This window comes from Polyergus mexicanus, unplaced genomic scaffold (assembly GCF_030449975.1).
Source record: "Polyergus mexicanus isolate NDT 795.1 unplaced genomic scaffold, iyPolMexi1.0 SCAF_9, whole genome shotgun sequence".
Lineage (NCBI taxonomy): Eukaryota > Metazoa > Arthropoda > Insecta > Hymenoptera > Formicidae > Polyergus > Polyergus mexicanus.
The window spans coordinates 7,354,930-7,368,255 of record NW_027223329.1 but is presented as its reverse complement, the minus strand read 5'-3'; the positions used below and the strand labels follow the sequence as shown (position 1 = coordinate 7,368,255).

General features: G+C 36.9%; 2 protein-coding genes across 5 annotated transcripts in view; one reads left to right on the top strand and one right to left on the bottom strand.

Moving 5' to 3' along the window:
• Positions 1–374: 374 nt before the first annotated feature.
• On the bottom strand, positions 375–2,039 carry LOC138936213 (uncharacterized). Its single transcript, XM_070301425.1, has 2 exons — positions 1,519–2,039; positions 375–964 (listed from the first exon to the last, which is right to left on the bottom strand). The coding sequence occupies exons 1-2, from the start codon at positions 1,819–1,821 to the stop codon at positions 689–691; spliced, it is 579 nt and encodes a 192-aa protein (XP_070157526.1). The 5' UTR covers positions 1,822–2,039; the 3' UTR covers positions 375–688.
• A 314-nt stretch (positions 2,040–2,353) lies between these two features.
• Positions 2,354–13,326, top strand: part of Spg (dedicator of cytokinesis spg) — a 55,349-nt gene continuing 44,376 nt past the window's right edge. For all 4 annotated transcript variants that reach the window (XM_070302181.1, XM_070302180.1, XM_070302179.1 and 1 more), the window contains exons 1-4: positions 2,354–2,630; positions 12,128–12,211; positions 12,474–12,667; positions 13,142–13,290. In XM_070302181.1, the coding sequence (XP_070158282.1) occupies positions 2,594–2,630; positions 12,128–12,211; positions 12,474–12,667; positions 13,142–13,290 (464 nt within the window). In that variant the 5' untranslated portion in view covers positions 2,354–2,593. The remainder of the gene's footprint in view (positions 2,631–12,127; positions 12,212–12,473; positions 12,668–13,141; positions 13,291–13,326) is intronic.

Genomic DNA, 13,326 nt, shown 5'->3' with positions numbered 1-13,326 from the left:
GTAAATAATTTTCTTAAAAACAATTTTTTTTTATACTAATTGATTTGTCTCATTATTCTGTACGTAGAAGTATTACGGTAAGATTCTCAAAAACTAAATATTTTACGAGATATTTAATTTTTTATATCAAAATGTGTCAGATTAAAATATAAAATAACTCAAAAAGTACTTAATAAAAAAATACTTTGTTATAGTGTTTTGGAAAGCTGTCGATGTCAGCTACAAGAATACTAAATAAAAAATGGGGGTTTCCATTTAAGATTTTAAAGTTGACCTTCGCATGACCTTCAAATGATTTTCCAAGGTCAAATCATTGTCACCATCTTATGGCCCTCTTGAAACCACACAACTTTTGTTGGAAACTTTTTTATGTCAGATTATTGTAAGTGCCTTAAAAATCGTGGCGACCGTTACGAGGACCACCCTGTATATATGCGAAGTAAGCGATGGAATGAATATGAAAGATATGCTAGCATATCTATATAAATGCTATGCTTGTGCGTGTATAAAAAAAAAAATGTTGCCTCGATTACGCGGCGAGTCTCATGCGATGAAACATAAATAAATTATATTTGTTATATATAAATGTTGTTGCACAAGGCGCGCAATCCCGACTGCGTTCGTTAAAAAGTAAAAAAGAGATCGACGTGGAGTATTCTTCGAGGAGGAGGCCCCTCTCCTGCCCCTTTTATCTCAACACGGAGAATCCTTTGGTCCTCGCGAAGCGGAACGGTCTGCAGTTTACGTAGCGTGTATTACATTCCGATGACGAGGCGCGTATCGGCGTGCTGGCGTCGTTCTCCTTGTCCCAGGCGTGTCTCGGTGATTCGATGCCGAAGGGACTGTACAGTTTCGTCGGCGTGCGACCTAAGAGTTGGCGGGTACGAGTCTGAGGCGTCTGCATGTTACACGGTGACTGTTGTTCCTCCAATCTCTGACGTCTGCGCGTGGAACTTCTGAATTTCTATATATAAAAATAATTCGTTTCACATATTTAAATATTAATTGTGTGCTCAAGTTAGGTTAGATTATTAGAGATTCATGCGCAATTATGTTATTATATATAGAAATGTCATAGCGCATAAAATTAATTTTATTAATATAAATTTTATGCGCTATGACATATGGTACGAAAGATATATATATACATTTTTAGCAAATAATCGATTAAGATTTCTTCTCACCTAATCAGCGATGTAATGTTATGCTGATTAATATGAAAATTATAAATCTAGATATTTAGTAAAACTATAAATTGTGCACTTCAATTTTGAATATAATTTTTGAAAAAATCTTTTTACACGATTTAATGGAAAAAGATCTTCTCTCAATTATACGAGTCTGGACTATCGCTTAAATATGATGAATCTGTGAATGAAGCATGATATTCATTCAAATCTGTACGTTGATCGAATCATTAACGATAAAATATACGATAACTATAGTGACGCAAAATAGAGAACAAAATAGACTTCTTATTATGATCTTTCACTAAATCCGCATTTACAGTCTCTTTACCTGAGATATCGTGCCAAAGGTTGTGCGTACGGAGGATATTGTCCTGGACAATTTCTCGGCGCCGTTTCGTAAAGCTCGTCTCGAATCCGCGGACACGTTCCCGAGGCTGATGTTGTTCCAGGTCCGGTCGGCCGCTTCTTTCGTCTTCGGTGATTTCTCCTTCGCGCCGTCATCGGTCTTCTCGAATCGATCCTGCAAACGTTGGCGAAAGTTTCGGGAGGGCCTCGCCATCTCCGGCGAGTTTCGCACCGCGAGCACCTCCCGGTGAAACGTAAAGGATACGCTGCGCGAGTCCGGCCGCATCCTATCGTCGCGATATCCCGGCGTCACGCTGTCTAGTCGCTTCTATCGTCAATCTAGGACTGTGTCCGGGGCCTCCTCCGTGACTATACAAGACCGATCTGAACCGATGGAGGGACGAAACGTGACAGAAAGCGACGAAACACGATCGCGGCCGTTACAGGCCGTTGAAAACCGTTTCGGGGTGAATTTTTACGACCACCTGATCTGATACTCTCGGGATGACAGTTAGAGGGGAAACTCCCATAGTAGAGCATTTTCATAGAGTTGTAAAGTTTAGTTATTTTTTTCCTCAAATAGGTGACAATATGGCGTAGCCAATCGGAGGACTCCAATAACAACATGGCGTAACCAATGAGAGATTCGCTGTCGTTTCATTTGCATTTAATTCTTTCGCTCTCTTTTCACGTTATCGTGCGTTCTCTCTAGGTTACTTCCGTACACCGTGCACTTGACGCGGTGCGTACCACGTGACGCGTCGTCACGGCCCTAAAGCGGTGGAGGGCGGCGGCGTTGCCGTCAGTCGGCCGTCGTTCGCGGCCCGTGTAACGGCAACGCTGCAACGTCACGGCATCCCGTCGCTCGTCGCGGCGCAGTGTGCGACACCCGTGCGCGATCAAACACACCCAATGTTTGTGTTTTCGAATTTCTCGCGATAAGCGCGTCCATCGTCGTTAACGCGCGGGCAACAACGACACCTGACACGCCGCCGTGGCATGTAGCTATTATCGCCAGGATCTCCACGTCGTCGGCGTCTAATCGTCGGATTTTCGAGATGTGGACGACGACGAAAACTACAAAGTACGGAGTCGGTGAGTTTTATCGGGGCACGCACACGAGGCTCCTCTTAATCTTTTCCCCTTACTTTAGAAGCAAGTCAAATCGAACCTGTCAAACTCGCGCGTCGAAAAGCGCGCGCGCTCTTTCTCTGCTCTCTCTCTCTCTCTCTCTCTCTCTCGAATTCGCGACAATCGCATGGGATTGTCCGCGTGTGACAACTCGATTTCGCGTCGTCCGGCGGGGGCGGTTTCCCTCGAGCCGGATCGTCTCAAGAGCGAGAGAACGTTCACATCGCGAGAGATCTCGCTCGCTCGCCGGCGACGTGCCATTCGCTACGCTGCGTGCGTGCGTGCGTGCGTGCGTATGTGTGGGTGAATCTGCGTGAACTCCATTCATGCATTGATCGTGCGCGCGAGTAGTAAAAGTCGGCGCGCTTGATAAGGGCCCGGAGCCGACTCTGGGCCCGCGCCACGGATTTTTCGACAGACGCTCCACCGGCATTCTTTATTTCGAATCGTTATGACCTGAAGCCGTCTACGTGTGTCTACGATAACGAGATCTCGGCAATCTTAATAACGCGTCGATGCGTAAGGAGGATCCTTTATGACAGTATCTCGCGCGGCAGTATTTTTTAATGTAACAAATTGTCATATCGGTAATCTGTCGCGTTAGAAATTAAAAATCGATATAATCTCGCGGAAAGTACGATTCTACGTGCGATATATTGCGGAAAAGCGTGACTCGTGTGTATTATCTCGTTTTCATTGTCAAGTGAAGATAAAATGTACAGAGACGAAGAAGCATACACGATAAAGAGAAAATGAGAATTTTCTTCGTATTCTAATATTTGGGTATCTAAAATTGCAAATTTGTGCGAGGCTGTCTCACAAGTATATACTTTTAAGATTTTTGTAACTATTAATTTTTTAATAATACAAGAATAGACAAATTTTTTATATACGCAAAAATTTTGTTGCCATTTATATTATTATATTTACAATTCTGCACTTACACTCTCAGTAAGGATTTCCGATAACGAGACGAAAAATATTCTCGACATATTTAATCGCATCGCAACCTTATGCGGTATAAAAATAAAACAATTTTAAAATTAAATCAATAATTTCTTTTCTTCTCTCACGAATTAAATAAGATCGTCTTACTATCTTGAGACAAGAGTAACATATACAAATCTAAGCTTATATATTCTTGCATTTAGAATAACTCGATGTTAGATCGCTACAAATTTCCATCGTCATCTTTGTGAGAAAATTAACGGGATAGCACCAAGAGCATTTTATTCTAGATTTAAGAATTTTCCATTTAAGATTAAAATATTCCTTTTTCAATAATAAATATGATTGTCGCCATATCGACCCTATTTTATGATAGATTGAAGAGTAATAGCATTAGATCCGGAAATCTTTTCTGTGGGTGTGGAGATGGTTCTGCTAAAATTTGGACTAAAAGTATTTTCTACTTTGGAAGAAGCACTTTACGATATTGGTACCGAAAATGTGTGCAAGACGCAGATTAACCATGGATGGACAGTGCTATAAGGCTTTTCCTGGGATGGATCTGGTATTTACCGCTTATTGTTCGGTATACTATACGAGGGTCTCGGTAATGGCAGCAATAATGTATCTGCAGACTTGTCACACGAAAGAAAGAGCGAAAGGGAGGAAGGGAAACACAGTTATACGGTTTTATTCTACATCTACGACCGACGCTAAAAAGAAATAACGCATAGGGGCATGACCGCGTGAATAGTGCCGTACATTGGTAGATTGAAAGATTGTGCTTTAATCGCGTCGCTGACATACACACTTAACCAGCGCAAATCTGATACATATATATATATATACAGGGTTGCGAAAGTTACTTTATAAAAGTAACTCGTTACCGTTATTTTTTCTAAAAAGTAACTCGTTACCGTTACAGTTACTAAAAAGTAACGAGTCGTTACAATTTCCGTTACTTTTTTACAATACAAACTAATAAATTATTTTGCATAAGAAAAACTTTTAAAAAATTGTAAGTAAGATTTCATTCAAGGTTTATTACAAAATAAATGATTAAATTTTATCGAAATTCTTTATTAATTTTTAATAAAATTTGTTGCTCCATAGTATCATCATTTAAATGCCCTCTTTGTGGTGTTAATACAGAGCCACCGATGCTAAACATTCTTTCTACAGATGCACTGCTTGGTAGAGCTGTATTATATTTAATAAAAAGTTTTTAAGTTTTGGATAGTCGTTTAACATTTCTATATTACAATTATTTGATTTTAAAAACCGTTGCAATTCTTCTTGTTCAGATTCATTTTGCACCGTTTTTTGCTCAAAAATGAAAAAATCATCGCGATCGTCAGATTTTCCAGCTTTTGAAGAATTTTCAGTTGATCGGATTCCCAATAAATCCTCCAAGTAATTTTCAGCACGTTTTCTTTTTTCTCCGGTTAACCAGTTTAACTTAAATTTTGGATGTAAACATGCTGCTATTATTAATTCTTTTGTTTCAAATATTGTAAGAAATCTAAAATCAAATATAGTAAATTAAGCGACATTGTTTGTTTTATTGAAATTAATACTTTTGAATCAATAGTTTAAAATAAAATAATATTTTTCAATTAAATCCTTATTTAAAATTAAATAACATATGTATTAATCAAATTAATAAGTTACCTTTTATTTAAACCTTGCTGAATAGCTTCAACTAACGAATGGCAATCTATAAGGTCAGATTTATTGAGATTTTCTAATTTTCGTTGCAAGGTACTTAGAACTGGTAGTAAATGAGATTACAACGTAATAAGAATGCTAATTGGTCGATTTGCTTACGGCTTTACGGTTAAGATAAAAATTTTATCACGCACAATAGCAAGAATAATATCTTAAATAAATCAAAAAATTTGAAAAAAGTGACGATAAAAGTAACTGTTAAATTCGTTACTCGTTACCGAAAAATGTAACGAAGTTACTTTTTCCGTTACAAATAAAATTTGTAACGCCATTACCGTTACAGTTACCGAAAAAAAGTAACTGTAACGGTAACGGCGTTACAAGTAACGCGTTACTTCCCAACCCTGTATATATATATATATATATATATATATATATATATGTGTGTGTGTGTACAATGGAGAAAAATCCCGGAAGCTATAGCGACAGCGATATTTCTCTTCCGATTACTATCTAATTTTATAAAATTTTGATATGATCAAATATTTTCACAATTATTTATTTCATTTATTTGAATAATTCTCATGGAAAAGCTTGACCTGATAAATTTCACTCGCTCTTCCAAATAAACGACTCTTCTCGAGGAAAGCCAAAGAGATCGAGTAAAGTAAGGAAGATTAAAGGATCGATAATTCGTTTCTACATTCGCGATTAAAGGCATTTATCGGATTAGAGAGTCGCTTGCACTGCTTGGAGAAAGATCGGGACGACGACGACGACGCTAACGATCTTAAACAAGCGCCGGGGATTAAACGAGCGTTAATTAATCGCGAAGAAAAAATGCCGGCCGTGCCGTAAATTGAGTATGCGCCCAAAGTCGAAGTCTCGCTCCTCGTCGCGTTCGCGCACTTTTCGCCGTGTCAGAGATCTTGGAGCAAACGCGGCCGATCCTCTCGTCGAATATTTAACATTCCAGCGATCATATTCCGTTTATGCATATTACGTGGTTATTTTATAAACCGTGTCTCGCGAAACACGGAAAATATTCTAATACCTAAGTAATCTGTTTCAAGAAACGTAACATATCATCTTTCTTCTCGTAAAAAAATATTCTTTCTTGCGCTTGTTTCCAATGAATTTTATATTATGTGTATCGATATATATTTTTTGTATATATGTATATACCGAAAAAATATATATTTTCTTTGATATTAGAAATTTTAATCAACTAATAAGAAGAAATAGAAATTTCACGTAAAACTCTACATACACCCACAGAAAAGATTTCCGGATCTAATGCTATTACTCTTCAATCTATCATAAAATAGGATCGATATAGGGACAATCGTATTTATTATTGAAAAAGGAATATTTTAATCTTAAATGGAAAATTCTTAAATCTAGAATAAAATGCTCTTGGTGCTATCCCGTTAATTTTCTCACAAAGATGACGATGGAAATTTGTAGCGATCTAACATCGAGTTATTCTAAATGCAAGAATATATAAGCTTAGATTTGTATATGTTACTCTTGTCTCAAGATAGTAAGACGATCTTATTTAATTCGAGAGAGAAGAAAAGGAATTATTGATTTAATTTTAAAATTGTTTTATTTTTATACCGCATAAGGTTGCGATACGATTAAATATGTCGAGAATATTTTTCGTCTCGTTATCGGAAATCCTTTCTGAGAGTGCATCTTTTGCTTTCTATATTAAAAAAAAAAAAAATATTACTATATTTAATTATCAATAAGTATCTATCTCTAGAGAGGTCGATTATATATCTTGTATCGTTATAAGCGAAGAATATCTCGTAAAAAAATTATTATATATTATAATATCCAAAAATACTCTCTTTCTCTCTTTTTCTTGATTTCTATGGCAAATAAATTTCATGAAAAATTTAATTTCTGTATTAGAATCTCTCTCTGTTATTCGCCGTTATATGCAATTATTATGTCAATGAATTTCACGTCCATATACGAAAGAGACATTATAATGCGCGTTGCCGTTTTGAGAAATACTCGATCGTATAAATGTTAATATTATAGAACAGGCTATCTCGGCTTCAGTATATACGAATGACGTTATCGGTGCACTTGCTGCCGTCGTCTCGTCTTTGCTATTTGTTAACCACATTTTAAGCGCGCAAAAAGCCGCCGGTAATTCAACTCGTATGTACGTATATACTGCATTGCCATCGCTTTGACATTTTACGATCGTGCGTATATAAAGCGACGCGTTTCCGGTGCGAAAAATGTGCGGCGAAAATAGTCGCGACGATAATTTGCAATCGCGCGAATTCCGTTGATGCCGAGTCTCCGAACTCTTAGATAAATCTAAATTAATAATACTCGCGAAGAACTAGAGTAATGAATGATAGAATAATATACAACATAATATACATTAATTTAGAATCCTTTAATAAAATTCAATATAATAATATTCATCTCGTAAATAATTTTTTAACTTTTGTAATAATCTTATCGCACAGATTTTGTATAAATTTATTGTAATATATATATATATATATATATATATATATATATATATATATTTTATACGATATAGATTTTCAATTTTCGAATATTGTGATGAGTTTCTTACGAGAGATTTTTATGGACAAAGATAATCGCGCGTAATGAAAAGAGAAAGGCATTATGATCTCAGATGTCATTGTTTATGTCTTCATTTCGTGATCCTTCTAAAAAAGCATCCCGCACCTACCACCGGGCGTTATTGACGTCCGACGCCGGCTCCGCACGTGTCATTGTACCACGTGTGTACCGACGACGGCATTAATGGTGCTCCCTCGTGTACGAAGTCTTACCTTTCCCCTATTATACATCAATATATCTACTCCGTCATCTTTTATTTTTTCATGTATAATTTAATTTGTCGAGAAATTATTTTCCGATATATTTAACAATTAGATAAAGATATAATTTTTTCTGCAGTGACTTTTAACGGCGTTAAATATATAACGTACAGATACAGGCACGAGAGAATTGGTGTTTGCCATTCGGTGAGAAAGGGAGAATGGGGTCGGAAAATTCTGCCTGTGTCTGCGGTCCCCTCGCGAATGTACGGCCGAGAAAGGGAGTTATCGATTTAATTCCCCGGGAAAAGCAATGGGGGAAAGCAGGGCGACACAGAGCATTTCTCGGCCTCTCCTTTGTTCACGCTGCACGAGATTTGGAATTTTTTTTTGTGCGATGCGCACATTTTTAGGATATATACATATTTACAATACATAAAATATATTGTTTATATGTGTGTGTGTGTGTGTGTAATTTTTCTATTATCTCATTATGAGGTACGGAGAATGCGGAGATAAAAATTAAGTCTCGTAATAAAGTTGCGGAACGATATTTTTTTTCCTCCATCGTATTATTTTTTATCTTATTACATCTTTCTATCATCAGTAAATCTTTTTCCTTAATTCTTTTACAATTTTACTTTATTTCAATGTCTCATTCATATAAATTTACTTGAAAATGTTTTCGTGTTATCTCTACATTTTTACCGCGCGCGAAGAAATTTAACAGCAAGCAAATTTAAAAGAGTGACGTTCACAAAGAAAACTAAACAGCAGCCGATCTGTCTGTTATGCGGGGAAATTTCTTTTTCTAGACTAAAAGAGACGACGCGGAATAATACGTCTGCCAACTGGTGACGCAAAACATTCCGTGTATAAGTGACGATTCTATTGATCGCGGCAAGCACGTGGCAAATGCATTGTCGCGATCCTTTGCCGACTGAAAAAATACTTCATTCTTATTGCCCGACAGGAGGGGGGGGGGGAGAAACAAAGAAAAATGACGGCTATTATCGCCATTCGCCCAAACGTTTCGCGCCATTAATTCGCAGAGATTTTTCGATACTCGCTCGCAATTCCACGAGCTACAAATCAACAGAATGTTTCATATTATTTTAATTCGTTCATGTTTGTTATTAAGATTTTACAATTGAAAATATAAATTATTATATGTGAATTATATGAAAATTATAAAAGAATATCGCGCATAACACGCAAGAGATCTTGAATTCCCAAGTCTAAGCTATGTATCTTTTTATATTTTTTTATTATAATGTATAATATATAATTTTCTCTTTAAATTATAAAATTTATTTACAATTGACTTTAGCTTACGTCACTTTTATTTTTAAATGAGCTGTGAGATTGAAGTTTGATTCGGCTTCTCATTAATTTTATATAACTGCAAATCGCATCACGTTACGTCGCGCGAACATTGACATTTCAGCGCTCGATGGCTGTTTTTCGTCATGACGCAATGTATGATGAACGATAATGCGTAAACAATGGAAAATGGACAATTCACGCGTGTGTAACGCTGTCGAAAAATTGTGCCACGCAATCCTACGCATCGCACACCGTAGACAGTCCAGTGGGCGAGCAAATGCGCAATGGCAGTTAATGTATACAGGATGTTCCAAAAAGTACGCGACAGAGTAGCGACATCCTGTTCGTGGCATCAATCGCAAACGTTAGCGTTTGTTAATTTCTTTCATATTGGGGGCATTATTATAATAATAATATGCTCAGCTGAAGTATGAAAGATATTTTTCAAGAAAAATTTCAGATACATTCTATCTTTTAATGGAAATGTTTACGACAAAAAATTTCCTTGTTGCTTAGAAAGAATGTAAAAAAAATTAATTTCCGATACGTCTTTTTTTTTTTTTTTTTAGGCGATCAATCAATTTTGATAGCAATATTATTCAAATATTAGAAATTTACTGAAGTAAATAAAATGAAGATAAATAGAGATGTCTATCATATAAAATAAAATAAAAAAGTAAAGAAACACGAGATTTTAGATCTCTCGCTTTCTTGACACATCCTGTATACCTACGCATACATAAACCTACCACAAAGAGAAAATGCAGGAAGAATTAGAGAAAGAGAAAAAGAGAGAGAGAGACAGAGACAGAGACACAGCGAGAAAGAGAGAGTAAAGCGCTCATTGAGATGCGTCTCGCGTGCATTTCTCCGACAGTCGTGGACCGGAAGCTGGCTCGTCATACGTGACGAGTATCCGGTGCCCCGGAGTCGCCTCTTATCGGGGCTGACAATTCTAGGAAAGAAGCCGGTGGCGTGTATCGATCTCAGAGAGAGAGAGAGAGAGAGAGAGAGAGCGAGCTACATTAACCTAATTCATACATGATGCGCGATAAGCAGATGTTGTTATCGATATCACTCGCCTAAATTTGGTAACTATTGATGTGTGAACAAAAGTGCGCAGTATTGCGAGGGTGAGTCGCTATATAATTCATATCTCTATAAAAATGATAGATAGAATCTTATCATTCTGATGCAACAATATTATATTTTCCAACATTGTGTTACGTTGAGAGAATTTATTATAATTGATATAATATATATTAGAGAGAATAATATATATATTTATAAAATATTATATATATATATATATATATATATATATATATATATATATTGTATTGGATGATTGCATAAGTTCGTGCCCGATTTTCATAGATGGCATTAAGTTACTGCATGGCGGAGTTCTATTGTTTTCGTGTGGTAATTGTTGTTTACACCGAATAGATGACGTTGTCTTACGTCAATTTAGCGTCAGACATTGTTCAGATAAGTCCATTTGTGCATAAGAGAAATCATTAAAAATGGAGAACGAAAGGTGCATTTGCGGCATGTAACGCTATATGAATTTCGGAAAGGCGTGAGTGTTGGGATTGCACAAAAAAATATTCAAAGCGTTTATTTGGACCGCGCTCCTGCTCTCCGAACAGTCCAAAAGTGGTTTGGCAGATTTCGAAATGGTGATTTCAACATGGAGGATCAACCCCGCTCTGGACGGCCTTCTGGCATTGATGATGACATTGTGCGTGCCTTAGTGGAAAGAAAGCCAAGGATTACAACTGAGAATATTGCTGAGAGGCTGAACATGGATAATTCAACCGCTTTTCGTCATTTAAAAAAGCTTGGATACATTTCCAAGCTTGATACGTGGGTGCCGCATCTCCTGACTGTAAGGAATAAGCTGTAGGAAAACTGCAGGAGTCGCAATGGGAAATTCTGCAGCACCCGCCATATTCTCCAGATATTGCGCCTTCAGATTTTTATCTGTTCCGGTCTTTGCAGAATAGTTTAAATGGCAAGAATCTCAATTCCGAGGAAGCTGTCGAAAAGTACCTTACAAACTTTTTTCAAGAAAAACCAAGTTCTTTCTTCAAAAATGGAATCGACAAGCTTATAGATGGTTGGAAAACCATTGTAGAAAAGAATGGCGACTATATAATTGATTAATAAAAGTGTTATCTCTAAAATATAATCTATTGAAGTTTATATTTAAATCGGGCACGAACTTATGCAATCACCCAATATATATAATTACATCTTTAATTAAATTTGTATTATAATTTTATTTATTTTACTTACTTTTTTAAATTAACTTTTTATAATAATTATTATATATATATATATATATATATATATATATATATATATATATATATGTATAAGATTATAATATTACACAAATTTAAAAATAATAAAGTAATAATATGCAATGATATATAAAGTTAATCATATGATATTGAAAATTATATTTTATAACGCGCTTTATCCAGGGTGTAATTAATGCAAATTTAAGCGTGATCAGCGACGTGCAACTATCGAGCGCGATGTTTATGTTAGTTTAAACGGGCGATGAAGCCAAATCTAGTTAACCGATGAATGACGGGGCGACAACGGTCGTTAAAATTAAAAATATCATTACGTCATATCGCATCATGACAAGCACGGCTTCCAGATAATGGTCCGTTATGTTCTCTTTTACAGCTGTGTACAACTGGCGAGGAGACACGCGCTATGGACTGCCCTTGGAAATCGGAGAAACCGTGCAAATTCTGGAGGAGTGCGCGGGTACGTTATTCGATAACATCTTTTCTCTTCTCTTTTTCTCTCTTGAGAGTGATCGATATACCGATCGCGCATGGCAAGTTCCGCAAGTTCGTTTAAGGTCAAGGGAAGCGATGATACAGCATCCTGAGAATTGGGCGGACTATCGAGTATGATGTCGATGGATTCAAAGATAAATCATTTGATAGATTTTTGAATCATTTGATAGATCATTCGATTGATCCCGATTTTACTGACAATGAGTCGGGATTTTCGACAATTTCAGGCTGGTACAGAGGCTTCTCGACGAAGAATCGCGCGGTAAAGGGGATCTTTCCGAGCACGTACGTGCATCTGAAGCCCTGCAAGATCGACAATGAAGGCCTCTTCGAGTCCGTTATACCGTTGGAAGATCCGGTGGTACGGGAAGTCACCCTAGTTCTACGGGAGTGGGGCAGCATTTGGAAGAGGCTGTATGTGGTGAGTATATTCCGTTCCGAGAGAGCTTCGCGTTCTCTCTTCCCCTACCCCGTCTCTATCTGCGAAAGTATTGTATCACTACCATTATGGGCTTCGGTTAAAGGGAATATTTTTCCCGTTATTAAAAATTGCGATCGATGCGGAGAAAATTGCCACGCTTCCCTTCTTAATTTCTTTCTCAAGTTCATTCTTTATTATTCATTGAAAGTTTCTCTCCGTCATTTCCGAGATTTATATATAGATATCTTGAAATTGATAAAGGTTCTCCGAGAGAGAATAAACTACCTTCATTTGTACAATCTTCTCAATAATTAATATTTTCTGATATTTCTCACATTGTGTAAAGTTATACAAAACAGGTAAAGGGAATTGATATTTCACACGCATATCTCTTTCTTTATTTTTAAGTTTTATATGTGACACTATTTTAATGATTCGAAATGCAATCGCATCTATCTTTGCTGTCTGTGACAGGAACGCGAGGAGTATAAATTCAACGCGTTGCGCAAAGTGATGCGAGAGTTGCTGGAATGGCGACGGCAACTTTTCGCCGGCACCCTCACCACGGATCAAACGCGAGAGCTGAAACTGCGAATAATCAATAAGGTGGATTGGGGGAATCGGTAAGTCTGGAAAAATTTCAACCAATTAACTCTCGC

Excerpts from the sequence above, each read along its gene's own strand:
- LOC138936213 (XM_070301425.1), bottom strand. The coding sequence starts at position 1,821 with ATGCGGCCGGACTCGCGCAGCGTATCCTTTACGTTTCACCGGGAGGTG. Across the intron at positions 965-1,518 it reads CCTTTGGCACGATATCTCAG|AAATTCAGAAGTTCCACGCG; the intron begins GTAAAGAGACTG and ends TTTTATATATAG.